The 27,287-nt window shown below is 45.4% G+C and overlaps 2 protein-coding genes across 7 annotated transcripts; one reads left to right on the top strand and one right to left on the bottom strand.

The window, feature by feature from the left end:
• On the top strand, window positions 1-8,756 carry PDRG1 (p53 and DNA damage regulated 1). 3 transcript variants are annotated; one of them, XR_006573157.1, is made up of 7 exons: window positions 1-166; window positions 1,130-1,205; window positions 2,201-2,275; window positions 5,037-5,117; window positions 5,506-5,629; window positions 7,628-7,710; window positions 8,249-8,756. XR_006573157.1 is itself a non-coding variant. In XM_044985334.1 (6 exons), the coding sequence occupies exons 1-5, from the start codon at window positions 83-85 to the stop codon at window positions 5,592-5,594; spliced, it is 405 nt and encodes a 134-aa protein (XP_044841269.1). In that variant the 5' UTR covers window positions 1-82; the 3' UTR covers window positions 5,595-5,629; window positions 8,249-8,756. The 3 variants fall into 3 exon arrangements, 2 of the variants coding, with proteins under 2 accessions (XP_044841269.1, XP_044841268.1); XM_044985334.1 differs by lacking the exon at window positions 7,628-7,710; XM_044985333.1 differs by lacking the exons at window positions 7,628-7,710; window positions 8,249-8,756 and having other exon boundaries at window positions 4-166; window positions 5,506-6,056.
• On the bottom strand, window positions 8,346-26,946 carry TTLL9 (tubulin tyrosine ligase like 9). Of its 4 annotated transcripts, XM_044985330.1 has the most exons (15): window positions 26,836-26,897; window positions 26,094-26,140; window positions 24,151-24,290; window positions 23,858-23,950; window positions 22,733-22,844; window positions 21,671-21,856; window positions 15,518-15,586; window positions 14,636-14,726; window positions 13,937-13,977; window positions 13,757-13,844; window positions 12,171-12,229; window positions 11,062-11,258; window positions 9,527-9,640; window positions 9,067-9,191; window positions 8,346-8,477 (listed from the first exon to the last, which is right to left on the bottom strand). In XM_044985330.1, the coding sequence occupies exons 3-15, from the start codon at window positions 24,237-24,239 to the stop codon at window positions 8,407-8,409; spliced, it is 1,335 nt and encodes a 444-aa protein (XP_044841265.1). In that variant the 5' UTR covers window positions 24,240-24,290; window positions 26,094-26,140; window positions 26,836-26,897; the 3' UTR covers window positions 8,346-8,406. The 4 variants fall into 4 exon arrangements, with proteins under 4 accessions (XP_044841265.1, XP_044841266.1, XP_044841263.1 ...); XM_044985331.1 differs by lacking the exon at window positions 24,151-24,290 and having other exon boundaries at window positions 26,836-26,941; XM_044985328.1 differs by lacking the exons at window positions 8,346-8,477; window positions 24,151-24,290 and having other exon boundaries at window positions 8,853-9,191; window positions 26,836-26,946.
• Between the last annotated feature and the right edge of the window lie 341 nt (window positions 26,947-27,287).

Below are 27,287 nucleotides of genomic sequence, written 5' to 3' on the forward strand. Positions count from 1 at the left end.
GCCCGCCCGGCCCCTAGCGCCTGCGCGGCGGCGGGCCGCGGTTCCCGGCCGGGCGGGTTTGCGGACGGACGGGCCGGGCGCCATGGCGGGGGAACCCGCCTTCGTGCTGCGCTACCTGGCCGAGGTGGAGGAGCTGGCGGAGGAGGTGCTGGCGGGGCGGCGGCAGGTACCGCGGGGCTCCTCGGGTCGGGCCAGGGGGCCTCCCTGCCAGTCCCGCCGAGCGGCCCCGGCGCTGCCCCTTTCGGAGCTGAGCTGGCCCGTGTCGGGCTGCAGGGGGAATTGATGGGGGGGGGGGGGTATTTGTAAGGCCGGTAGGAAGCCCCCCAGCGCAGGAGGCTCCAAGCCGCAGCTTCCTGGCCTGCAGCCCCCGGCCTCTTTAGCCACCAGACCCCAAAGCTCGCTCGCTACCGGCTCTCCCAGGGTCCTGCTCTGCGCCCAGGCCGCGGCTTGGCTTCCTTGCTTGCTCCTGCCTCATTCTCTGCCCGGGGCTGTTCCTCATTCTCCTGTGTTCCCCCTGGGGCTGGCAGGGACCTTGAGAGGTCATCTCGGCCAGGCCCCTGCACTCATGGCTGGACTAAGTGTTAGCTAGACCAGGGACCGGCAACCTATGGCACGGGTGCCGAAGGCGGCACGTGAGCTGATTTTCAGTGGCACTCACACTGCCCGGGTCCTGGCCACCAGTCCGGGGGGCTCTGCATTTTAATTTAATTTAAAATGAAGCTTCTTAAACATTTTTTAAATCTTATTTACTTTACATACAACAATAGTTTAGTTATATATGATAGACTTATAGAACGAGACCTTCTAAAAACATTGAAATGTATTACTGGCATGTGAAACCTTCAGTTAGGGTGAAAGGTTGCCGACCCCTGATCTAGAGTGACCATGTTTGTCTAACCTGCTCATCCCACACTCCTCCCCAAAACAAGCTCAGCCAGAAAGTCCCAGTGGACTCACACTGTCTTAGGCGGGGGCATACACTTACAGTTACGTTAATTGCAGGGTGAGTCCAGACCTATGGCTCTCAGTGGGATTTTAACTCAACCCAAAACAAGGCTTCACCCAGCTCATAACAGTTATGATTCCATCTTAGGTCGGAGAAATCTGAATGTTTGTGTTTCTTTTCCAGATTGTGGACTTGGATCTAAAGCGGAATCAGAACCGAGAAGCCCTCAGGGCTTTGCAGAAGGACTCAGACCCTTCTGGTGAGGAATCCAGTGTTAGTGCTGCTATTCACATCTGTGAAACTTTCAGCTCTCTGACACGCCCGACACAAAGTTGCTGTGTTATCTTTCTAATAGACACACCCTGCCTGCAAAGTGATGGAGGGCCACATTTCCAAAACGGCTCATGCAGGTTAAACACACAGTTGCAGCTGCGGATGTAATTGTGCAAGTTTGTGCCTCAGAGTGGAGGTAGATTTAGTGAAAGGTCAATTACAGTGCTTGACCTAGTAGAAAATTAAAGCTCCTTTGTACTATGAAAAGTACCTTCATTTCTCAGCTGATCTGCACCTACTGGGTACTCAGTCACGTTTGCCTACTTTGTGGACTAACATAAATATTTACTCTTGGTATCACTGTGGGCTAACACAGCTGTGAGAACATGAGCTGGAAACTGTTCTGCTCTGCACTTCAGCAACAGAATTATTAACTAAGACCTGATGGCAGAATCTTCACTGGAATGGTGAAAGAACCCAGCTTTGACATAAACATCCCAATTTAGTTTTAAAGAGCTGGTAGTTAGAAGAATATTTATAATTTATAAATTGAACAGATTGGATTAGGAAGTTACAGACAATAAACGTGGAATGATGCCATCTTTAGTCATGTCTCAGAGTAGAACTGCATGTTAAAATGGCTATCTTTACCTGATCTCGCTAGTAAATATTGTATCGTTTCAGAGTGTTGAAGCAAAGGAAGGGTTTTTGGAAACCAAATGTGTATCTTTCTACTCTGGACTGAATGGGTGGAATGTTTATGGTGACTGACTCGCTCTTGCACAGGTTCCATGAGACTGAATCTTGCTTAATTGCTCTTAGACACACACCTAAACGATTCTGCAAACTGTTGTGGCGCACACAGGGGTCTACAAAAGCTAGCCTGCTGGTTAGATTTTGCATTTATTTTGTACCCAGCAGGATGCGGAGGAGCATGTTTCATTATGAAAATATCTAAACAGGCTGTCTTTCTGCTTTCAGATAAAGCAATGGTTTGCTTTGGAAACATGTTTATTCAGCTTCCAAAATCAAAGACTAAGGAAATGATTCAGAAAGGTAAGCCAGGTGCCAGATTTCTAAAACCTGCTTGTAAACTCTCAAGCGTCAGCCAGTATTGAACAAGTTTCTTTTGCACACGCTTGGACACATACACAGATGGCTTGTGTCAGAAGTATGGTACTTGTGCTAATTTGGTTGCTGAGCCAGTCTGTCTTTACTGACTTGCAGCTTTTACATACAGAGCTTTTATTCTCACCACTGCCTGGAAGCTTAGCTCCTAGATAGCACCTCTCATCCCTGGGCCTCAGAGTGCTTTAGAGAGAAGGTTAAGTACCAGTACCTGTGTTTTACAGATGGGGAAACTGAGGCACTGAGCAGGGAAGTAGCTTGTCAGTGGCAGACCAAGGAGTAGAACTGAAGTTTCCTGACACCCAGTTCAGCGCTTTACCTCATGTCAATCTGCTTTGTGAGCCATGTGCCCTGCATATACTTTCCAAAGTGCAGCACAACTTTCCTTGAGTGCAGTTCAGAGGAAGAGGCACTTAACTTGGCTGTGAAGTGAGGTGGCTTCTGTCCATGTTGTGCTGAGTGTTTAACAGTGCAACCTTTATACTCTTTACTACGGAATTAGGAGATTAAATGCAAAAAGGTAAATTAATATTTTAAGAGGTGGGTATAAATTGTACAGGAACAAATTAGGTGAAAGCCGTGAGGGAGTAGTGCTGATGAGGAACTTCAGAGGGACCCAGCCAAGCTAGGTAACTGGGCAGCAAAATGGCAGTGACAAATACACATTAGAGGGAATCATTTGAACCCCTCAGACATTTCACTGGGATGTACATTAACTGTCACTGCTCAGGAAGAAAACCTGAGCATCACTGGGTGTTGTTCTACAAGTCCTGTGCAGCAACTGTGAGGAAGGCAAACGGTGTTAGGATGCGTAAGGAACAGGCTGGAGAATAATATGGAAAAGCTCTGAATACCATTCTATAAATCATTGGGGCACCTTCCCTTTGATACTGTGTGCGGTATGGGCCACCCCATATCAAAGGGAATGCAGCAGAATTAGAGGGGCTTCCGAGATGAGTGACAAGAAAATCTCTGCTATGAAAGGAAGACGAGTTTGTTCCCCACCTTGGTAGAGAGGGGATGTGATAAAGTATACCTAAAAAGGAAGGGTGAAAAAGGTAGATTGGGAACTTGCATTCAACTTGCCTCTATAATATGAGGAACAAAGGGGCATTCAATGAAATTGAAAGATGGCCCATTTTAAAACTGGATTCAATACAGGGGTAACTGGGTGAAATGTTCTGGCCTGTACTCCTGGAGGGATTCTGTGCCCATGCGGGGGCGCAGAATTCATATGGCCTGCATTTTTCTGTACCACCCCCCTTCCCCCCGCAGAAAAACACAAAAAAATCTGCCAGGGGACACGTGCCTCTTCCCCCGCAGCCCAGGTAGCACATCTGAGATTGGGGCAGGCGTGCCTGCGTGATCACCGTTGCGGAGAGGCGGGGTGCGGGGCTGGGTGTACCTGCGTGCCAATGAGAGAGAGAGAGACTGTCCCTCTCGCTTGTGACTGCAGCTCCCTGGTGTGTAAGGGTCGGGCTTTTTATTATGCAGGAGGCAGGCTAGAGGCACAAATGAAACAGCCTGCCTGAGTTCATTCATTTCCTCCAGGAGCATTAAAATCTGTGCAAGTTTTAAGGCCCCTACATTGCCAGAGTGATGTAAAGGAGTCTTCTTATACGTGACAGTAAGGGAAACCTCAGCTAGGAAGATCTATGTGCTTTCTCACTTTTTTTCCTGTGCCAAAGTGGCACAGTGGGGTTTGATTACTGCTCAGAATTTATTTTACTTACCTATTAAAGAAAAAAAGACTTTGAGGGCAAAAAAAACATTTACCAAGCAGTCAATAAAATGTCAGGACCAAGCACTTCTCAAAGTACCCAGCCAGGTCCAGGACAGTGGTTAGCAGCAAAACTGTATGACTTTTATGTGTGAAAGTCTGAGCAATTTAAAGTGGCATTCTACTTTTTTTTTCCTGTTTGGTGTTCTGTAATGTAATTTAAATGAAAATCCAGGATTATAACTGGAATGCAGAGTGTTTGTAACTTAATTTTCAAGTGTTTAGGAAATGCTGAATAATTATTGTGATTTTTTTCTGTATTGTAGTTTGAATAAATGACCAAAACCATTGAAACTGGTGTGATTATATTGCATTATTTTGACAAAATATGCAGAATTTTGAATTTTTTGGCGCAGAGTCCCCCCAGGAGTATAGTATGCAGGAGGTCAGCCTGGAAAATCATAATGGGCCCTTCTGTCCTTAAAATCTGTGAAAGTGGGTGGGTTTCGAAGTATTAACTGTTTGTATTGTGGTTGTGCCCAGAGGCCTGATCATTAGTTACTGTACGTTCCTACACCTCCCCACCCAAACAAAAGACAGTACCTGCCCCAGATAGCTTATGGTTACTTTTAAGAAACCTCCGGTTTGGCTCCCAATACTGACATGGCGTATCTTTTCTGACAGGTTGTAATGCAGTTACAAATGAGCTTGTTTGGGCTCCAGAACCTTGTTCCTCTTACCATTCAATTCATTATACTGAGCTGGAAGGGAATATCTGGCAGGAGCATATTCTATAGAAAGAGAGCTGTATACCTAGTTTTCTCTATATGACACAACAAATGCAGCAAGTTTAGTGAGAGTGAGAATCCAAGGAATAGGCAGCAGGGAAGAGTTCCCCTTCACTCAGAGTTGATGTTGCCTTAAGTCGTACTCCAGGATGCTTCATTATCATCATCACTATCTTCTCAGATCAGGAGCACTTGGACGAGGAAATAAACCAACTTCGGAAAGAGCTGAGAGTGAAGGTCAACCGTCTCTTTGAAGCTCAAGGTATTTGAAAAGGGTCAGGAAACATTTCATTGGGAGCACAAATCAGGTGAGGGGTGGAGGGAAGAGGTCCAAAAATCCATTAACTATATTCCGAGAATAACTCCCCTCCATTCTCTTTACAGCAAAAGCCCCATATTTGCCCAGTTTTGTGGGCATATGCCTGGGATTGTTCTGTTGCAGACCCCACTGGGCACCACTAACGTGTTATCAGTTGTTTCCAATGGCTGGTAGTTCAGTCAGTGATGACTATGGGAACAAATCTGCAGCCAGATACAGCAGTGTTTTCTCCAGACTACTTGTACTGGCAGTTGTTTAGAGAACTCTTTCACCAGGCACCAGTGAGCATGCTTTTTAACAATATCTTTATTTGCTGCTTGTTCTTCCTCAGGTAAACCTGAGCTGAAAGGATTTAACTTGAACTCCATGACCCATGAGGAAATGAGAGTAATCAATCAGATACTGGAAGGACGAAACTAGACCTTCATCGTAGAGACTTCAGTGTTGCTGATAAGGTGCATTCAGACTGTCACTCACAGTGCAAAATCTGTGGACAATCCCCAGATTTCTTGTGAAGACATATTTACTCCTGGTATCTCTCGAGTGGTACATGTCTTAAGAAGCATTTGGCTTCTGAAATCTTTTCATGGTAGGAATCATTCGGCTCCAGTGTTGGTCGTGGATTAGACACTGCACTTTGCAGGGACAAGTGCTAGAACACTGGCCCTTTTAGTTATTTGACAGCCTGCCATCCCTGGGGTGGGAGTGGGATTCTTAGAATCAGAGGAGCAGGACATTCCTAACTGCATAACTTTTATGTATGAACTTCTGTAACTTGGCTCCACAGCTAGTGCATTCTATTGGCAGGGAAGGGAGTAGGAGGAAAAGAACTGAATCTATAGTATCTTCAAAAAATAAATAAAGAAACTTTGAGTTGTGTAAGCTTGTGTTGGTGGGAGAACTGTGAATCAATTAAACTGTACACTTAAAAAAAAAACCCAGGAATTTTCCTAAGTGTACAATAGATACTTGAGTGCCTGTTAATCTGAAGGGCGTACTTCTGAGCTAGGATCCTGTGTCTAAATTTGTAAGAAGTGGGATTGTTTGCATTAGGGAAGGGGACAGAAGTATGCAAACCAATGAATGGTCTAGAGGAGAGAGATTAGGTGTCTCTACTCAGCCTGTATCAATACAGGAACAAGGGGCTAGTCAATGAAATTGATAAATGATTAATTCAAAACTGATAAAAAGGAGGAAATACTTTTCACACAATTAGCCCATGGAACCAATTGCTACAATATACCATTGAGGCTAACAGCAGGATTCAAAAAAGGATTAAACACTGGTGGATAACAAGACTCGCCAGAGCTATAGTAGTGTTAAAAAAATTACACCCTTGTGTTTCAGACAAATTCCAACTATTTGGAGTGGAGACGGAGGAGTGTGTGTACGACGGGAAATTAGGAGGAAACTTCCCCGGGGGTAGATTATCCCGTAACTGCCTACAGCAGGTTTTCTTGAACCTTTCTGTGAAGCAGCTGGAAGCAGCTGCTGCTGGCAACAGGATAGCGGACTAGATAAATCCCATGTCTAGTAATTCCTTTGTTCCTAATTGCGCTAATGAAATGGTAAATATGACTGCTTATGTGTGTGCATGGGCCTGGGGAAGAGGAACATACAGTGACAAGAAAAGCCTGCTGTCCTCTCTAGAAATGAAGGTTTTCTTCCCCACACTAGCTCAGGTAAAGTTTAGTACATATTAATCATATATTAATATCCTCTACAAAACACACAACTTTTCAGTTAATGCAAAAACTAAAGGAAAAGAATTAAGGTGATTCCACCCTGAGCAGCTCTCCTTCATATTCCATCGCTTCAATAGTGCAGACAGTGGTAGGTGTGTTATGTCTTGTTATTGCTATTTAATTTTGAAAAAGTCAGAGATAAGGTTGTAACTTGATTCCCTCTAAATACAGCAAAGGGAGTTTGGGGCCTAGCAGAATCACTTTTATTCTTTTTTCATTTTTAGTGTTTGCATTGCTTAAAAGTGTGCCCTAAATTAGTGAAAATGGTTTTGGGTGGGGAATTTTAGTTTAAAACACTGGTTTAAAGTTGAGGGCTGGGGAGTAGGCATAGCTGGGGAGTAGGCATAGCTGGCAAGCCAGTGAAACAACTGCATCTGTTTTGGCAAATTTTGTACGCGCAGCACAGAGAACTGTAGCTGACCCTTCATCTTTGTCTAGCACTCAGCCTCCTGCTGGATTGGATGAACAGCTTTGAGCACCCGGTGTTTAAACTTTAAACAGAACAACTGTAATGGTTAGCTCCTCAGACAGTCTCCCAGCCAGCAAGGCAGGCACAAACACACCAGTATTCACTGCCCTGTTCAGTTTAACTTACAGACTTAGAAGTTAAAAATGATTCCCATTAGTGAATTAGCATCACCTGTAGCTTTCCAGAAAATTACATCTCTTCTGTAAGAGGGTGGTAACGTTACTTTTCCTATCTCAAAGGTACTAAATCCCTTCATTATAACAGTCCTCTTAATGTAACCAGCATCGTGGAGCCACTCTCAGTGCCTTCACAAAATACAATGGTAAGGTTATTGTTACTGTATCATGGCAACAGGTCTTACGATCTGACATGTTTCTATAGTAGTAGCAGCATGAGGCTCACATGCCCACCTTTCTTAAAAGCTTCCATTTTACTGAGCAGAGTCTGTATAGCCCCTTTTATAGCTTACACTTTAAAGGAAAACTGCTCATGTCAATAACCTCAAATTGAGGACCAGCGAAGCAGCACTTCTTCTGGATTCCTAACAGCACTGAGGCATTAAATATTTTATTCATATCCATTGCAACGTATACAGAGTCAGTGATGGATAGGAGTGCTTTTTGTCTGCAATGTGGCGTGTACAGCTGATCTATAGTCATATGTAGTAGCCAGTTGACAGCCTTGCTACAGCCTGCGCTGTGGAACAAAACAGATTAATTCTTTACTGAAGAACTGGTCAGCCACAACAGAACATAACCAAAATACCTGATTGCATCATGTCCAAGTTAAAAGCCAACCCACTTCTATTGTTGCTCTGGCTTATGAACGGGATTCATTTGTTAACTAATATTCCCATGCAGGGAAAATCCTAAGGAACCAAGAAATGGCCAGCAGTCGTATGCTGAGGCAGCGAAACTGTCCAGAGACAAATGAGAATGGCAGCTCTACAATATGAGGAAGAGGGAGTGAAAGAGCTCAGTCCTCAGTGACTTCTCTTGCCTCATGCTCTGGATCAGCATTAAACTTTCTGCTGGGTATGAAGAGGTTTGAAGAGCTGCTTCAGCTGTTTTTTCCTGTCATTGTTGTAGCCTGAAATGAAAGCATTAACAAAGTGACATATGACTTTGTCCCCCGAAAGGGTGAAGAGTAGAGATAATTGCCTGCTTTCAGACAAAGCCGTGCTCCAATCAGTTAGCATGAAGCTACAGCCAGAGAAAATACTGAAGGCATATTTAACTACTTAGTGATATGTGAAAACCTGTAATAGGTTCTTTCTGCCTGATTGAACTGGGCATTACTATGGGCTATTAAACAAGAATATGCAACCAACATTAGAAATGTGCACAATAAACAGTTGTTACAATTGTATTGGGGACCTTTGGGAATAGTTTTTAAAAGGAACTGGCAGGTGAAGAATACCTGTGCTGGCTCACGTGGTAAGGAGTTCCAGAAATCTAACTACTGCCTCCACATCAGCTTTTAACACACCACAATTGGAAAATATTCACACCCTCACACTTAGCCTCACATGAGTACAACACTCTGCTAGCACTATGTGATAATTCACACCCGGTCCTTTTACTTTTGAGGGAAAAGTATGTTTTGCACTTTTGATGATGTCTTAAACAGTTAAAGACCTTGAGTGGGATGCCCTGCCACCTGCGTATGAGTGAAGTACCTAAATGTGTGTTTGCCATGAAGCTTCCGTTTACTGGTGTATCCACATTCCCTTCTGCTCTACTGACTGGACCATCATTCCACATCAGGTCAAAGCCCCCAATACGCTTCTCCTTCCCTGTCAGCCTGCAATATCAAATACAAGGTGTTAAAGTACATGAGTCATGGCTGTGTAGCTATCTGATTCACTGTCTGCACGTTGGCTGGAAACCTGTGCAGATCGGGGAGAAAACCAAACAGCTGAGAGCTGCAATGGGCAGCTATTTACTATGAATACCATGGGTTAGCACAATTGCACAGTCCATCATAAAATGATGCAAGGCAAGCTTCCTGGGACAGCATGACAAACCTGTAGCCTTGAGTAGGATAGTTTGCCTACAGAAGCCAGGGGACTAGCTTAGATACATTTCACACACTTTGGTAAGACTCATGGAGAGCAGTAAACTTGTTATTTCACCCACCTGCCCTCCATGTCCACAATATGCAAAGTGTCCTTGAGAAGGCGACACTTGAGCTCATAGTCCTCCTGACTACTAGCAGTGAGGGAGGGAGAAGCATTAACCTCAAGAAGCCAGCTGTAAAGAGAACAGCAGTGAATTAGAGGGAAGCAGACAGCTAAGCAATCTGTCCACCTAACAGAAATGCCTATCTATGGAAACCTCATGGCACTGCTGGAGAGCTGGAAGGAGGGAGTGAAGTGATAGGAAATCTAACTCCAAATATCATTCCTATACACAGTCAAAGAACATTGAGTTCAACTGTAATAAAGAGAGAGCCCCTTCAACACCCTAAAAAGTATACAAGTAAAACTAAAGGCTAGATGAAACAACCGCCCCCTCGCCCCATTAAATCACAGGGTCAGTTTGAACCCTTTCCTCAGTGCAGGGATGTGAATGTATCTTGGAAGTAGTTTCCTAACAAACTGCGCAATATGGCTACGTGGATCTGGAAGTACCCAATAAGTACAGTGGCAAACTGTAGTATTATAGTTACATCACAGTGATTCAGTCCAGTTCACCTCAACTTGATTTGTTTCTTAATCAGTGAAAGTTACACAAGCTCGTTCTGTGCAGATTGTCACTGCAGAAGCAGTAGTTTGGTTTGAAGCTACGACTACAGCAGACTAGCTTGTACAAATTTGGGTTGTTACCCGAGACCACAGTTGAGCAGTGTTTATTAGCTCACTTTAAATAAAGCTGTCCCCAGTGGCACTGCAGAGACATCAGACTGATGCTGACAAGCCATTGAGGGTTGTAACTGGAACGCAGCTACCACACATTGTTAGAGGGAGAAAGAGGAAGAAACGAGAGGACGCTTAAAGTGGCACTTTCAACTTAAATCATACATTATACAAATTTCCCTATCAATGTTACTAATAGCTCTTTATGTGATTAAAACTGAAAATCTTAAAAATCTAATCTTGTTGCTTTTGCTGCTCTTTGCTTCTGCAATGAAAGCCTGTACTACTTTCAGGTTCCCAGTGTTGCAATATTTTGGTTGCAAACACTGCAGAAGGAGGTTTATATGTTTAAAAGCACATTTTAATTGATGTATATTTAAAAAACAATTGAATTGTTTCTAGCAGTCACATTGTGAGAATGTTTCTTTTTATAAAAATCGAAGTTGAACCAACTTTGAATGTATGATTTCTTGGTACAATCTCTCAGATTCCTGGGAAGTCTGTTCCCCAAAGTCTTCAACAGGAGAAGTACCCCACCACAGTCTAAAACTCTGTAATGAAGGCTGCCTCGTAGCCAACACTTCATGTAATTACTTTTGAGGTTATGGCAAGTGTACTTAATATCTAGTCCTATCAGTCTAATACTTGTGCTTGGCTGAATCCCAGTGTTCATGAGTGTGCTGCTGTAATACATAGTTACTGGAGGAGTTAGTAGCAGCGGGTTTCCAGTGAGTCTCCCTTCACTGGCCATTGCTAAGCTGTTTAGGCAGCCTTCCATTCACTGTATGCCACCTGTATGCTCACTAACATCCTTACGGCTTGAGATCCTGGTCTATCAGGATGTCGTATCCATACAGTTCAAAACAGTGTTTGTCGCTGATGATCACTTTCTGAACACTCTGTAGACTCTTGATGAAAATGTTGTCCATTTCTGCAAAAAGAGTCTCCACCACTTCTGCCCCATGCTTGGCAGTCAGGTACTGTCGGAACCGCTGAATCATCCACTTGCAGCCCTAGCACATGCAAAGACAACTGTAACAAGCTGTTTCTACATATGTGACCATGCATTTCCTTGACTACCTGAAATAATCACTCAATATTCTCTACAGTCAAAGGACAATTCTGGATAAGAAGCCAAACACCCAGAATCAGATGTTACTCCTCTCAGTGCATCTTGGAAAGGAATAATTTAACCTTAGTCTAGAGAGAAACTGCAGTCTCTGCTTGAACAAATACTTAATCTCAAGACTGGGAGTGGTATCCTAACAGCAATCACCATCCCACCTTCACTTTCCATGAGAGTTTCACAAGACACACATCTAGGACTTCCCTTTCCAAAGGACCAAGAAATATTAGGCTAGAGATTTAGAGGAGAAGCATATAAAATGGAAAGTTCAATGCAAACCTTGTTTCTATGAACTTGTAACTATCTCAGATTCAAAGAATATTTAAAGCCGATCTCATTTGTTTAAGATTTTTTCTTTGTTCCCACTGCAGAAAAAGGGGTAGCAATCACAGATGACCTCTGAAGATGCTAAGCTCATCTTATAGCTGTGGTAATAGCAGTGAATGCTAAGCACTACAAGTCCAGGTCTCTGACAGGCATTATCCAAAAATTAATTACTTGTGGGGTCAAAATGCTCAACACCACAAAGCAGTGCACAGTTGTAATGGAACAGTTAGAGCACAGCTCTCACTCACTGGATCTCCTGAAACATCCATCAATGAACACATACATCGGGTATCAGAGGACAGCCAAGGCAGAGCATCCATACAGGGACTACCAACCTGCCATACACACTGCACAGTAGCTGGAACAACAAGGCCAGAACAGCTACTTGCTTGCATTCCCTGAACTATGCAGCATAGTGTGTGTGTTTGGACACAGGCTGGTCAACTGAAATAGCCAGTAAGTTTTTACTCACCTTCTCTGGATCATAGTCAGGTGCAGTCTTCTGCACTGCCACATTGGTGAGATGCACATCTGGCACGAGGAGGAGATAAGGATCATGGAGACAGAAAATGACACCCTAAATAATTAGAAATTGAATTTGGGTCCTAAACCAGTCTCCTGTGCTCCTTATGCCAATGAATCTCTCCTCTATTCCCTAATTGTGGAGCTTATACCCACCACTGCAGGGAGACATCTTGGTGAAAATTAAGAGAAAATAAATACGGATAAAAATGGAAATCTGGAACAACTAGTAACAAAGTCAGAGCAAGTTTTAGCCCCCACTGGTTCTTGTGATGGACTTACATGGAAGCTCTTCTCCTGGGAATGCAACCTAACCTCCGTGCAGAGCACTGGTGCCCAAGAATCTTGGAGACCCACTCTGGATTGCCTCATTAAAGCAACCCACCTTTTGATCACACTGAGCCAGAATGAGCAAGTTACTAAATATTTTACTAAGGAAAGTGGTGGATTCTCTCTCTTGATGTCTTCAAGTCAAGACTGGATGCCTTTGTGGAAGAATACGCTTAATTTTAGCCAAATACAAATTACGTTTTAGTTAAACACAAGTTATTGGGCTTAATACTGGGGTAACTAGGTGAAATGTAAAGGGCTGTGATTAAGGCTACGATTTAGTCATGAGTATTTTTAATAAAAGTCATGGACAGGTCATGGGCAGTAAACAAAAATTCACGGCCCGTGACCTGTCCATGACTTATACTATAACTACCCCTGACTAAACCTTGGGGATGGGGGTCACTACTGGTGGCAGGCGCCTGGGGAGCAGCTATTGGTGGGGGCAGCAGCACCAGCAGCAGGGGTCTCTGAGCAGTGGCTCTTCTGGCTGCCCCTGGGACTGCTGCTCAGGCGGTTCCCAGGGCCAGCTGCCTGGGGCTGCCCAAGCAGCAGCTGGCGTGGCTGGCCCCTTGGCCACTCCAGCAGCGGCTGGTGCGGCTGGCTGCGTGGCTGCCCAAATGGCTGGCTTCAGAGCCACTCCAGCAGCGGCCGGTGTGGCTTTCCCTGGGGCCACCAGAGCAGCTGGCCCCGGAGCCAGCTGCTTGGGGGTCCCTGGAGTCAGCCACACTGGCCGCCGCAGATGTCACAGAGGTTGCTGAAAGTCACGGAATCCATGACTTCCCGTGACCTCCGTGACAGACACGAAGCCCTAGCTGTGATAAACAGGAGGCCAGACTAGATGACCCTTCTGGCCTTAAACTCCATGAATCCATGGAAAAAGCAGGCTGCAATAAGTGCACCTGTACTACGAAAGTGGGACTGATCTCCCACGTTTGGCCCTAGCTGACTGACGTTTCTGGAGATCCACTGACCCCAGTATTCCAGCGACAGAAGGTGAGAGTGAAACAAGATGACAGCAGAACAGCCAGTGAGAAACAAAAGCAGAGGGTGAGAATTCTGTAAGTCTCCAAAAGTCAGGAGCTTAGAGATAAGGGTACTTGTTCTTCTGGATCCCTTCTTCACCCCCAACCTCCCAAAATACTAAAATGGTAGATTCCATTCCTTAGTAACTGCCCTGTAACACACAAGCAGAGGTCAGGATACAATGATCATCTATGCTACTTAGAGTGAAGCGTGTGTTGGAGAAGCGAGCAAAGCCGTCCCGGTATAACCAGGCCTTCAACGGGATGTACTGAGAGAAAGGGGAGAGAGAAACTGAGGGTGAATAGCAAGAAAATCCAACCCAGTCACTGTAATAAAAATAAAATGGACTTCTGCACTTACAGACATCACTAGAACATAAACTCTCAAGTCAAACTTTCGACCTGTGAATCAAAGAGAAATATGTAGCACAAATTTCACTATGTTATATTGCTAAGTCATACCTAGTGTTACAAAAACCCAAATTAGAACTTATCTACAAACAGCCACGCACCAAAATAAACTAGATGGGTCTTAAGTCACACCTTTTGTTGTTTTGGTACAAGTCTGTGTGTGGACATGAATTTCAGATTAAGACAATTTAAATCAGTAGGATGCTCTTGATCCAAAATAAGTGGCCACATACAGACTTGCACCAAAACAACAAAAGGTTTACGCTAAAACCTTTTGGTGCCTGGTTGTATGAAGACAAGCTTTTAGAGAGGAACCTGCTACCATATGACAGTGGGGCTGGACTTATCTTTAATGTGTGTGGCTTGAATTAAGTCTAATTTTTGTTCATTGGATCACCTCTGTATTCTCAAAATCTTTTGGGGCAGAACCACTAGACTATCACACCAGCAGCACTGACTATGTGCAGCGATCTACAATTCACATTGAAATCCATAAATAGCTAATTTCAGGCAAGAACTGACCATATAAAGTCTTAATCTTCATCAGACAGGTGATCTGGGGATCTCCCTCCCTATGTGACAGGAACATCATAGGTGGAGTGTCTCTCTCCACATGTCAGACAGATACAGACTGAAACAAGCATCTTACCGCCTATTAAATATGGGTTTTCAATATAGCACTGAGCTACATAATTCTCTACTTGAGTTTCATCTTTCTGATCATCTGTACGGACTCCATCCTGCAAAATAAAACAAGTTATTTCTTCTCCGTGGACAAGACTGAATGAGGAGAAAAATCAAATCACAAGCGCTCATAGGATTCTCCAGTCAGTCCATCCCAGTTTTAGATTTCAGATCAACAACAAAACATCCCACCTTTTGTTTTGTTGGACAGTGAGAAAATCTGTTGTAATCCTGGTGGATGGTGATAAGTGTTACCTGTGAAAGCTGCAAATGGGGTGACTAGTAAAGGTACACAGATAAAATTACAGTTGGAAGACCAAAGCTCTCGGTCAGCGGTCCCCAAAGTTTTGGGGGTTGCACCCCCCCTTACCCTTGTCTGTGTCCTGAGCCGGGGCCAGAAGCGGGACCATGGCTGGGGGACACGGACAGGGGGAAAGGGGCCGAGGCTGGGGCTGCAGCTGGGGGTGGGTTGGGGGCAGGAGTGGAGCCACAAACGGGCTGCAGTGGGGGCCAGCAGCTGGGCCCACTGCCAGGTGCTCTGCTCCTGGCCTTGGCCCTGGGCCAGGAACAGCCGCCGGCGAAGGCTGGGACTGGGGGAACGGGCACGTGGGGCCGGCAACCAGGGATGCCGCTGGGGGCCAGACTGGAGTAGAGTTGAGGGTGGGGAGGAAATGGTTGCACTCCATCCCCGCCCCCGGGGGAACTAGTCCAGGCCCTGCCATGCTCCCCTGGATGGTCCTCCACCTCCCCGTAGGGGGACATGCCCCACACTTTGGTGACCTCTGCTCTAGGTAAACCCTCCCAAAAAAAGATTTGGTGGTGTGAGAAGAGAAAGTACACGTTTCACCTTCCTCCAGTCAATGACATCCTTGAGTTTTCGGAACAGAAAAATGCCTCTCCCTTGTGACCTGGCAACCTGCAGCATAAAGGAGAAGGAAAGTGTTAGTCGCTTTGTTCTTAAGTTTTCTCACTCGCCTCCAGCTGGGAAAAGTGGTTACTGAAAGAAATCTTATTTCTTAGCACCATGGTAGCTAACAGAAGATTCACATTGCTGCCCCCTTTTACAGTTGTTGGCAACTCTCACACCAGCAGTTAGCATTCCCTTCAGGAACAGATGCTGTTCTCTAAAAGGTGATTATGGAAGCATCTGTTGCGCACCCTTATTCATCCTTTATTTATTAAGCACCCAGTTGGCATTCTGGGTGCTGTACAAAGTTAAAAACAGGAGACTCAACAGAAGGCATTGGTCATTTATTATTATTAATTTGTGTTACCTTAACACCTAGGAGCCCTAGCCATGGGTCTATTTGAAGGGCTGTCTTTTGAGTAAAAGACAAAACCAGGGTTCTGGCCACTTAACATCATTTAACTTCTGTAAGAATAAGAGTGTCAACCCCATTCTTGGACAAATTCCTACTCAGGTAACGAAGTTCTCCCTGCAATTTCACATAGGTAGTTGATCCTATTTCACTTCCTGTCCTGAACTGTTGTGTTGTGCTGCTTGGACCTAATCCTGAGAGGTCAAGGATCTCAGAATCAGGACCTTAAATGCTGCTATTTGAGTGGTGGGTGAACAGGTCCATATATTTATGCAGGCATATTGGGAGGCTTATTGTTTTGTAAAGCACTTTGAGCTCCTTGGATGAAAGGAGCTATAATATTAATAATATAAAAAATCAGCCAAAAACCCACACAATTCCAGTTCAAATGAATAAGTCAGTGCTTTTCCATAGTGTGCTTAAAAAGGCTGAAGATGCTATTTTATGTAAAGCTATAAAAACCAAATACTTGATGGTGTGTGGTGATATAAGGGTTTTAATGGGATGGTGACAGTATTCATGAGTGGGAATGCCATGAGTTTTACAGCCATTCCAAAGGAGAGGCAATAAAACCTTTACATCACCACATGCCATCATGGGTTTTGTTATTCCACATTTTAGACAACAGTTACCTTAGATTTTGTAAGTAGTTTAATATGTTTTTATTGGGACTATTTTTCACATCTGTCTGTGTGTAAAGCCAGGTTGCCTTAGTTACTAGCTACAGGCCATGGAGTGACAGTAAAGTTAAATTTTAAAAACCTCTAAAAATGAAGCTATTTTCTATAAATCCAGGGTGACATGATTTTAAGATCCAATCCTTCATGACCTTAGGAAGATAGGCCAAGGATAGAAACACCATTGGAAATCCTGGAATCCCAGTTCTCCAGTGTGATAAAACAAGTGTTTCTAGCTTCAAACTGCCACTGAGCCAAGACAATATATCCTCTCTCTAAGTTTAAGTTTCCATTTTTCCTGCTGCACATTTGTGGGGAAAAAAGTAAAGTGGCAGAGACTTTTCCCCCCTCTTTTCTTTCCATGGTGGCTCTGAAAGTAGCTCAGATGTTAGACGTTGTCTAAGGGGAGATGGCTTAGTGGGCAGAATGCAGGTGAGGCTGTCCCATGGGACCAAATAAAAGAAGTTAATCACATGATTGCAGAAATACAGTAACACAACACATGTTTTTGATTTAAGCTATATTTGGAGTCTGGGTGTGTCACAGTAGCATTTAATGAAAAGGGAATACAGCAACAGTCCATCATGAGAGATGCGAGCAAGCTACAACAAGCAGCAGGAATGTAGAATGAGCTTGAAAATCACAAGTTTGCATTGCACATTAAAAGCAGCCAGAAGCTGGCTCTGATGGACGACCTGAGGAAGGAAATTCCATGGATCACCCACTAAGAGAATTCTATACCAGCCCCACAAGAGCTCAGCCCTGGGACCAGAATTACGCACTCCCCCGCCTCACATAACTGCAACAAACACAGGGGCTATCTGAGACTGCAAGATCCAGGTCCTTTCAAGAGCACAGAGTGACATGAAGAATAACAAAAAGTTTATTTTTACTTGTGAGTTTTGAGGTCAGCCACAAACTACTTCATTCCAGTTGTTGGTATAATTTTTGTGGCCACAATCTTTAAATATATTCTAATTTATTGTATTCAGGTTATTTCCAATGATAATTGAGGTTGTGGGCACAAAATATAAGCTTAATATAAGGTTTCTTGTTGCTGATTAACCCAAATTAACATTTGTAGACTTGGATAATCACTAGCTGTTATCCTCATGGCTGTAATTAAATTGTTAGTTTGCATAATTGCCTCCCATTCACTACTCATAAACCCACTCTTATTGATAGGCCTGATCTGCAGAGTGAGACAAACTGTCTTGTTCCCCTCCTACCAGACCTGCTGTGCAGAGCAAAGTGACTGTCCTGTTAAGAACCTAAGACTGGCCATACTGCATCAGACCTAGCCCAGTATCCTGTCTTCCAACAGTGGCCAGTGCCAGATGCTTCAGAGAATGATCAGAACAAGGCAATTTACTGAGTGACCCCCATCCCTTGTCGTCCAGTCCCAGCTTCCTTATCCTCCATGAATGTACCCAATTCTTTTTAACCCAGTTATTCTTTTGGTCTTCACAATGTTCCCTGGCAACAAGTTGCACAGGTTGACTGTGTTATGTGAAGAAGTCCTACTTTATGTTTGTTTTAAACCTGCTGCCTATTAATTTCACTGGGTGACCCCTGGTTCTTGTGTTATGTGAAGGGGTAACTAACACTTCCATATTCACTCTCTTCGTATCATTCATAATTTTATCGACCTCTATCATATCCCCCCTTAGCTGTCTCTTTTCTAAGCTGAACAGTCCCAGTCTGTTCCATACCCCTAATATTTTTTGTTGTCCTTCTCAGTATGTTTTCCAATTTCCTTTTTTGGGATGGGGTGACCAGATCTGCATGCAGTATTCAAGGCATAGGTATACCATAGGTGTATATTGTGGCATTATGACATTTTCTGTCTTCTTATCTATCCCTTTCCTCATGGTTCCTAACATTCTATTAGCTCTTTTGATGGCCACTGCACATTGAGTGGATGTTTTCAGAGAACTATCCACAATGACTCCAAGATCTCTTTTTTGAGTGGTAACAGCTAATTTAAATGCCATCATTCTGTATGTATAGTTGGGATTATGTTTTCCAATGTGCAGTACTTTGCATTTATCAACATTGAATTTCATCTGCCATTTTGTTGCTCAATCAGAAATGTAGGATTGGAAGGGACCTTGATAGCTCATCCCTCTTTTGCACCCATGCATCCTTTATCCAAAATACTCATTTGGCACAGATGTTAAATAGGTGTTAGCAAAATCAGACAAAACAGAGTTTTCCAAAGTGTGATTTAAAATCCCTTCTCCTCTTCATTGCTCAGTTTTCTGTCTCTTGGCTCTTGTGATGTTATCATTTCACTAGTTCTCCTGTTATCTGTGGGTACGTCTACACTGCCCACGTTTCAGCGTGGCCGCAGCCATGCTGTGACGTGGGCAGCAGAGTCACGCTTTATCACCGGGGGGAGAGCTCTCCCAGCGATAAAAAATAACCAACCCAGATGAGGGTGGTAGCCTTATCGCTGGGAGCATGGGCTCCTGTCAATAAAGCGCTGTCTATACTGGCGCTTTTCAGCACTAAAAGTTTTGTCGCTCCGGGGTGTGTGTGTGTGTGTTTTTTCACACCCCCGAACAACTAAAGTTAGCGCTGAAAGTGGCAGTGTAGATACAGCCTTCTTGGTTTTGGACTAGCATTTGTCCACTTGTTGTAATTGTTTGCCAATTGCTTGTTAAGTGGCTGTAAATGCTAATCCAGATGCAACCATTTGCAAAGTATCAGGACATGGTGGCTCAACCTCTGGCAAACCACAACATTTGTGCCCCAGAACAAACTGTTGTGGGGAGACTCAGTTATTAACACAATTAGCATTTACAATCAATAAGATTGAATTATAACTGGACCACCAACTCTAGTCTAGACAAAGCCAAAGCATGAGAAAGAACCTGGATTTTTAATATAAAAAGAGGCAACATAAATGTATCTTCCCTTCCCAAAACAAACAAACAAACATACAAACAAACAGCACTTAAGCCCCCAAACCTTCATGCCTTTTTTACACATCAGAAGAAAATCAAACAAAGGCACAGTCTCAGTTGTTGCCCCTTTACAGATCACCTTTAAAAATGAAATTATCCTTTACATTCCTAATTCCCCCAAATCAGGGTAGCTGCTGACTTTGTGGGGCTAAAATTATTTGCAAATTTAACACCATTAATTTGTGCTTGAATAGGGACTGGGATTGGCTGGCTCACTAAAAAAGCAACTTTCCCTCTCTTGGTATTGACACCTCCTCATCAATTATTGGGAGTGGACCACATCCAACCTAATTGAATTGGCCCTGTCAACACTGTTTCTCCACTTATAAGGTAACTCCCTTCTCTTCAGGTGTCAGTATAATATGCCTGCATCTGTAATTTTCACTCCATGCATCTGAAGAAGTGGGTTTTTTACCCACGAATGTTTATGCCCAAATAAATTTGTTAGTCTTTAAGGTGCCACCGGACTCCTCGTTGTTATTGTGTCAGATTATTCATCTCTTTGGAGCATCCTAGTTCATCTGAGCACACCCTACTGAGATGAATGGGCCATTCCACATATCAACAGGATTCCTGTACTGCAGAGGGCTGAGCAGAGCCCCTTCCTTTGCACTAGCTCCCTGAAGTAGATACAAAATCTGGGGCTTCCCGCTATTCCTCTTGCTGTCTCCAGCTGGTGGATGTGCTCCTCACAGCCCATCAGTTACCATCCTCCTTTCTTTCCCATGGCCCTTCCCGCCCTACCAGGGCCCAGGGCCGGCTCCAGGGGTTTTGCCACCTCAAGCAGCCAAAAAAAAAAAAAAAGCCGCGATCGTGATCTGTGGCAATTCATCAGGAGGTCCGTCGCACCGACCGGGAGTGAGGGACCCTCCACCAAATTGCTGCCGAATATCTGGACCTGCCGCCCCTCTCCAGAGTGGCCACCCCAAGCACCTACTTGCTAAGCTGGTGCCTGAAGCTGGCCCTGCCAGGGGCATGGTGGGGCCAGGAGGAGGGCAGAGCTGGTAGCTAAAGTGGTAGATCATTCCCCTCCCACAGGTAGCTTCCAATCATACCCCTTCACTAACACCTCTTCCTCAAGAAACAAGGGAAATTAACTGCCCCAAAACATGGTTAATGTAGGTCTGGTTTACACTACAGTGCCTTTGCCAGGATAGCTCTGCCAGCTAGACTTACCCCTGCTTAGTACCCTCTTCAATTCAAGAAGTGTGTTTCAGATTCCTGCTGGCACTGCCAGTCTGACGTGCCTTCTCTGGCTTGTCAGATTGGGTTTATATCTGCTGGTGAATCACAGCGCCACTCATTAGACTACTTCCTGGGCTGGTGAACCACCTGTAGCTCATTAATTTTATACCAGTGTAATTCCACTAATTTCACTGGGATTGCTCCTGATTTACACTGTACAAGTGAGGAGAGACACGGACTCCAAGGGTGCTCCAGGGCTCAAGCACCCATGGAAAAAAATAGTTGGGGTGGTCAACACCCATCAGCCACAGCTCTTCAGCTGTTCTACAGCTGGCATGGGGCCTGGGGAAGAGGGCGGAGCGGGGACAGGAAGAAGCTGAGTGAGGGTGGGGCTTCAAGGGAGGGGGTGGAGTGGGCCGGGGCCTTGGGGCAGAGTGGGGGGTGGAACACCCACCAGGAAAAATAAAAGTCAGCACCTATGCCTATGACCTGGGAAGGCTGGCAGAGGCCCTGGAGGTTTTTCGCCTTCCTCTGCAGCGTGGGGCACAGGTCACTTGCTGGAGGATTCTCTGCACCTTGAGGTCTTTAAACCACGATTTGAAGACTTCAGTAACTCAGACATAGGTTAGGGGTTTGTTACAGGAGCGAGTGGGTGAGATTCTGTGGCCTGCATTGTGCAGGAGGTCAGACTAGATGACCATAATGGTCCCTTCTGGCCTTGATTCTATGAGACCACCTGGCCAAGAGCAATGCCTGCTATGGATTTGAGTGCATACTCTTCTCTTCCCACAGAACACCCAAGTGAGCAATGTCTCCTCTGAATTGTCCCCTCGGACTGAACCATACTTACTGGTTTCATAATCCAGGTGATGCCAGGATTCTTGCGAAATTCTTCCACAAACAAGTGGTACTCTGATGGCATCTCAAAGGTCTTGGGGAAAAAGTCACATTTTGTTGCCTCCAGCTTTCCTGCCTCCCTCTCTATCTGCTTCCGAAACCTCTTCAGGTTCTTCACTATGTAATTCTTACGAGTCAGCTGAGTGGAAAGAGAAATACAAAAGCAGACTCTGCAAATGTTAACACAAATTAATCATCACTCTTCTTTCACTTAAATTGCCCAGGAGATGAGATGTTTCTGGTGATATTTGGTAATAGATCTCAGCAGTGATGCCACAGGAAGTTAACTAACTGAGAAAAACAATGGGTAAAGTTAGGGATTCTTTCCTTCTTTGTGGAGGAATCTGCATGGTTGGTGTGTGTGTGGGTTTTTGTTTTTTTAGCTCTCAGGAGGAGCAAGGGGAATCCGTAGCAATCCACAGTGCATTATTTCTGGTCTAAAGCCTTTAGGTGTAGCTGCTATGCTGATTTCCAAGGCAAACACCAAGTTTTAGGGCCTGTCTGTACTGAAAATACAACCATCTCAGATGACCTGGTTGCAATGCAATTGTCCTCAGATATATTTAAAACGGTTCCATTTTGTAGTGCACATGGGACTTTACATGCTTTCTGCTTCTGCTAAAGCCTTGAACATGATACATTTTGGAACTATGCTAGAACTGTCCCAAGGAAGAACTGTGCTACAACACAGTTGTCCTTGTAGTGTACAGTTGATCCTGGATTCCTGTGACAGTCCAGCTCAGCCTTCATGAGATTTATCACATGTGGAATACAATAAATCTAGTGTCATGTCCCTGGGCAAAGCCACTCTTCTGTTTCCTGGAGTGACAGAGGTTGATAAATTCTGAGGAGGGGTTAGCACAGCAGTCAGGAGGGGATTAGGTTTCACGGCAGGGAATATTACAAGGTATTTTCCATCAACAAGCTTTTCACATGGAAGTTTACTGACTATTTCCCCAAAACTATTTCCCCAAGCCATCCTGACCCGTATGTTTCACTCATAGTGGTTTCTTACCTCGTAGTGGTTCCGGAAGTGGCATATGCGAACATGTTCATCCATGTAGGTATGGTCAAAATTCTCCCGAAGCCAGCTGACATCACACCAGTAAAAATCCCACTCACCTTCCCTATAGAAAGAGGCAGAGAGACAGCCGGTAAGGCAAGCACTAAGTTCTAGGTCATCACCACACCCACCCTTCTTGACAGCGACCAGCTGTCATCACCACCACTGCTTCCTTCTCTCCTTGTAGTTTTTACAGGCTAATAAAAAGGCTTGGTACACATGATTAATCCATTTTTTTGTTTATTTTGTTCTTTAAAAGTTTAGGCTCTGAATTTTAATGGTTCCCATTACAAACAAGCCTGTTTTGGTCTGAATATACCAATGTATTAGGTATAAACAAAACAGTTATCATACTGATTCTTGACTACCAGGAGTTCAACTGAAATCATCCAATTAGTTAGAAAAGCAGAAGCAGGACTTAGAATGGAGTCATCTACAACCAGGCAACTCCACTGAAGTCAGTCCCCTCAAATTCAATGTGTGGCCGTCTTCCCCCTGAGTCAGTACGACATTATTTAATTGTATTTATAAGATCCTATTTAAGGGATGACAGATCAACAGCAACAGAACTAAAACTGGAAAACTACAGTCAGCAGTTCCTAGTCTTCAAACACAACAAATCAGGGAAAGAAAAAAAAAAAGCTAGAGACGGGATAAATGACCCCAATACTGAACTGGAGCAGGAACGAGAGACACTGGCTGAAGAAAGAGACTGGGTCTGCACAATAATTTTCAGCCACATTTAACCATAGCAGTCAAACATAGCTTCTTCTTCCCTCATTGAAGCAGAATTGAGATCAATTGTTCTGCTGATGTGGACAGTGTCACTCAGCTTAAACAAGCCAGTCAACAAGCCTTCATTCTAAAAAGGGTTGACCACACTTTGTTGAAAGGATGCTGAACTCGTATGACCTGGTCCACAGCAGCAATACAACAAAGTTCAGTATGAACTGACAAGGAGTTATGTTAGAGACACATTTGCAAACATGGCTGAAAATTCTAGTGGCAACACAGTTGAATATGACAATAGAATAGGGAAGGCTAACCAGTTGCAAAGGGAAAGAATCTGGAGCTTACTCTTTTACTTCAACCCATCCTGGTCTCCGACGCAGGATATCTAAGATGGTGTTTGTGAGCGCACATTTGAATCGGATGCAAGCTCTTGGTTCTCTGTGGGGGGGGGGGGGGGGGGGGGGGGGGGGGGGGGGCGGGGGGGGGGGGGGGCGGGGGGGGGGGGGGGGGGGGGGGGGGAGAAAAAAAAAAGACACCATACACTCTGTGAAGTCCAAGAGCAAGCCTGCCACAAATGCAGATCTGGATTCTGTGCCTTGTTCTGCCACAGACTCCTTGTATGACTTTAAGAAACTCACTTAGTCTCTTGTGCCTCAGGCTCCCCATCTGTACAATAATGATGATAATACTTCCCTATCTCACAGAAGTGTTGTGAAGATACATTCATTAATATAGACAAGGTGTTTATATACTATAGTGATGAGCATCATAGAGAAGCCTATAAAGAAAATAAATTGTAAAATCAACTATGTTGAGACAACCCATGTACACCTTAACCAGTATATGTAATATAGTGTAATCTCCTGAAGTGCGAGCATCTCACTCCCCTTTGTACTCTGATAGTTCAGACTTTCTAGTTATCCTCTAATCCAGGGGTTCTCAATCTTTTTCTTTCTGAGGCTCCCCCAACATGCTATAAAATTTCCAGGGCCCAGCACACTCCGGGCAGGGCTTGGGGCTCCAGGCTTCAGCTGCTGGGATGACCGGGGGGGGGGGGGAAGGAGAAGGTGGGGGGCTCAGGGCTGCTGCCCCATGGGATGCTGGGCTTTAGCCCTATGGGGCTGGGGGGCTCAGGGCTTCTTCCCTGCGGGGTTCCCAGCTTTACCTTGCGGAGTGGAAAGGGGGGACTTGGGGCTTTATCCCCATGGGGCTCCAGGACTTGGGGCTCCCGGCTTTATCCCCACAGGGCGCTGGGGCTAGGAACTTCTGCCCGCCAGGGCTTGGGGACCCCCTGAGATGACAGACCCCCAGGAGGCCACAGACCCCTGGTTGAGAACTGCTCCTCTAATCAACAAGATAGCCTATATATTAGATAAAATTACATTTCAGCCATACAACCTTGTATTATGATCCCATCCAACCCTGCAGATTAAGTAAAAGGTTGGTCAGTGCATGCCCTACTGGATGTGAGCTACCAAGGAACACCTGTGTGCTGCAAGGAATGGTCCTACTGACTCTTTCCTCTAAGTCTGTAAATAATCAATGCCCCTAATTGTGTTATGGAGTGCTATGGTGCTGGAGGTACTATTTTTCAGATAAGATATAAAAACAAGATACTGACCACCTGTGGTCATTTAAAACACCATTAAACTGTTTGGGTTAACTTCAGTCTCCTGGTCAAGTTCCATCTCAAGTAATTATTTTGCCTATCTAGAATTCCCCCTGCTGATTCTACTATACTATTTCTTGTACTAAATTGTTATGCACTGTTAACTATTTGTTGTACTTCACCCCAGATGTTGCTGCATTTTAGTGGTGCATGAAATGATTCCCTACACAGAGTCTGAACATCAGTTTATTACATTTGGGATTCTTTGGGATGATGCAAGATCATGATTAGTTCTGGGCAGAGAAACATATCTCATTTCAGGGGGATTTTTAAATTTAGTTTCATCCCAATTTGGAACAAAACCCCAAAATTTCAAAATTCTGGAGCCCTGGCTCTGGGGCAGTCTGCTTGGAACTGCAGACCCTAGAGCCCTGAAGTCCTAGACTCAGAGATAATCCTCCTAGAGGGCTACCCCAGAGCCATAGACTCTGAAAACCCATCATCTTCAGCAGCCTGCCAAGGAGCTGGGCAGGCAAGCTGGCAAAAAAAAAAAAAAACAGGCAAGTTTTTGATGGAAACATTTTGAGACCTGTCTAGTTGCCAGAGGAACTTTGTCAAAATTGCACTGACTCCACAAAATATTTAAATTCTGACAAAATTGTTTCATCAGAATTTTTCCAACCAACTCAAATCATTACCACAAAGATATATTAGTAAGGAATATACAAGCCCAAGGATCTAGGACCGAAGTGACAATACCAATTCCTATTTGAAAAGAAGCATGACCATCAAAGGCAGGAAAAACCCTGTTTACCTGAATAGTTGCGGCGGGAACAGTGATTGCACAAAGGCCACTGACCAGTTCTCGTCATGAGAAACAACTGTGAAGTAATACGCAGTACATACCCACCCTCTTCATGTCCACATGCAAACATGTAATCCAATCTACCCTTCAGAAAAAGAATCACTCACCTTTCTTTCAGCTTCTGGTAGCCATAGGACCCTTTATGGCCTGCATTCTGCAACAAGACAAGTAGAAAAATAATTTCTAACAATTAAATGGGGGAGAATAAGGCAGGTGCAGAATAAGTTGTGGACAGCTCATTAGAGGGCCCTTCGTCCTGGGCAACTTCACCAGTATCTTTAGTTTTCACTAGGATGCGGGCAGATACAGCACTTGCCAATCAGGGCTGAACCGGACCCACATTTTTTAGAGCAGGGCCTGTTTTCAAGCACACGGTTAGCATTTAAATAACATTGATCACATCTGAAGAATCTGAAGAAGTGGGTATTCACCCACGAAAGCTCATGCTGCAAAACGTCTGTTAGTCTATAAGGTGCCACAGGATTCTTTGTTGCTTTTATTGATCACAAAATCACCGACTGCTCCGTCCGCGGGACCCCGAGGGGAAGGGGGGGACCCCGAGCCGCTCGGTCCGCGGGACCCCGAGGGGAAGGGGGGACCCCGAGCCGCTCGGTCCGCGGGACCCCGAGGGGAAGGGGGGGGACCCCGAGCCGCTCGGTCCGCGGGACCCCGAGGGGAAGGGGGGGACCCCGAGGGGAAGGGGGGGACCCCGAGCCGCTCGGTCCGCGGGACCCCGAGGGGAAGGGGGGGGACCCCGAGCCGCTCGGTCCGCGGGACCCCGAGGGGAAGGGGGGACCCCGAGCCGCTCGGTCCGCGGGACCCCGAGGGGAGGGGGGGCGCGGCCCTCACCTTATTCTTCGCCATGGCGCCGCCACCCCGCGGCTGGGGTCACCCCAGAGCCGCCGCCATCTTGCGCGTCTCGTCCCCATAGCAACCAACCTCTTCCCCCGCCCGCCAGCCGCGCTGGGGGCGGGGCCAGGTGCCGCTGCTCGTGCCCGGGCGGTCGGGGGCGAGCCCGCGCCGTGCGCCACGGGGGGCTGCCTCCTGAGCGACCCGCCCCCAGGCCCCCCCAGCGGGAGGAACCTTAGGCCCTGCTGAGGCAGTAACGGGGGGGCTCCTGGCTAACACAGGGGAGAGCGAGGCCCAATGGTCAGAGCAAGCGTGACAGTCAGGAGCGCCACCGCCTCTCTCTGCCCCGGACACAAATCCCCACTGACTCCACTGGGAGTCTTGCCTGAGGGAGAACTGCAGGATCACGGGTTCTGTTCCAGGCTCTGCCGTGGATTTTCAGACCTTTGTCA

This window comes from Mauremys mutica, chromosome 13, assembly GCF_020497125.1.
Source record: "Mauremys mutica isolate MM-2020 ecotype Southern chromosome 13, ASM2049712v1, whole genome shotgun sequence".
Taxonomy (NCBI): domain Eukaryota; kingdom Metazoa; phylum Chordata; order Testudines; family Geoemydidae; genus Mauremys; species Mauremys mutica.

Bases quoted from the DNA above. Each gene is read 5' to 3' on its own strand.
- PDRG1 (XM_044985334.1), top strand. From the start codon at position 83: ATGGCGGGGGAACCCGCCTTCGTGCTGCGCTACCTGGCCGAGGTGGAG. The intron at 167-1,129 runs GTACCGCGGGGC...TTTCTTTTCCAG, and splicing joins TGCTGGCGGGGCGGCGGCAG to ATTGTGGACTTGGATCTAAA. The intron at 2,276-5,036 runs GTAAGCCAGGTG...CTATCTTCTCAG, and splicing joins TAAGGAAATGATTCAGAAAG to ATCAGGAGCACTTGGACGAG.
- TTLL9 (XM_044985328.1), bottom strand. The intron at 13,978-14,635 runs GTAAGATGCTTG...TTTGATTCACAG, and splicing joins AAACCCATATTTAATAGGCG to GTCGAAAGTTTGACTTGAGA. The intron at 11,259-12,170 runs GTGAGTAAAAAC...TGCATGTGCTAG, and splicing joins CTGACTATGATCCAGAGAAG to GGCTGCAAGTGGATGATTCA.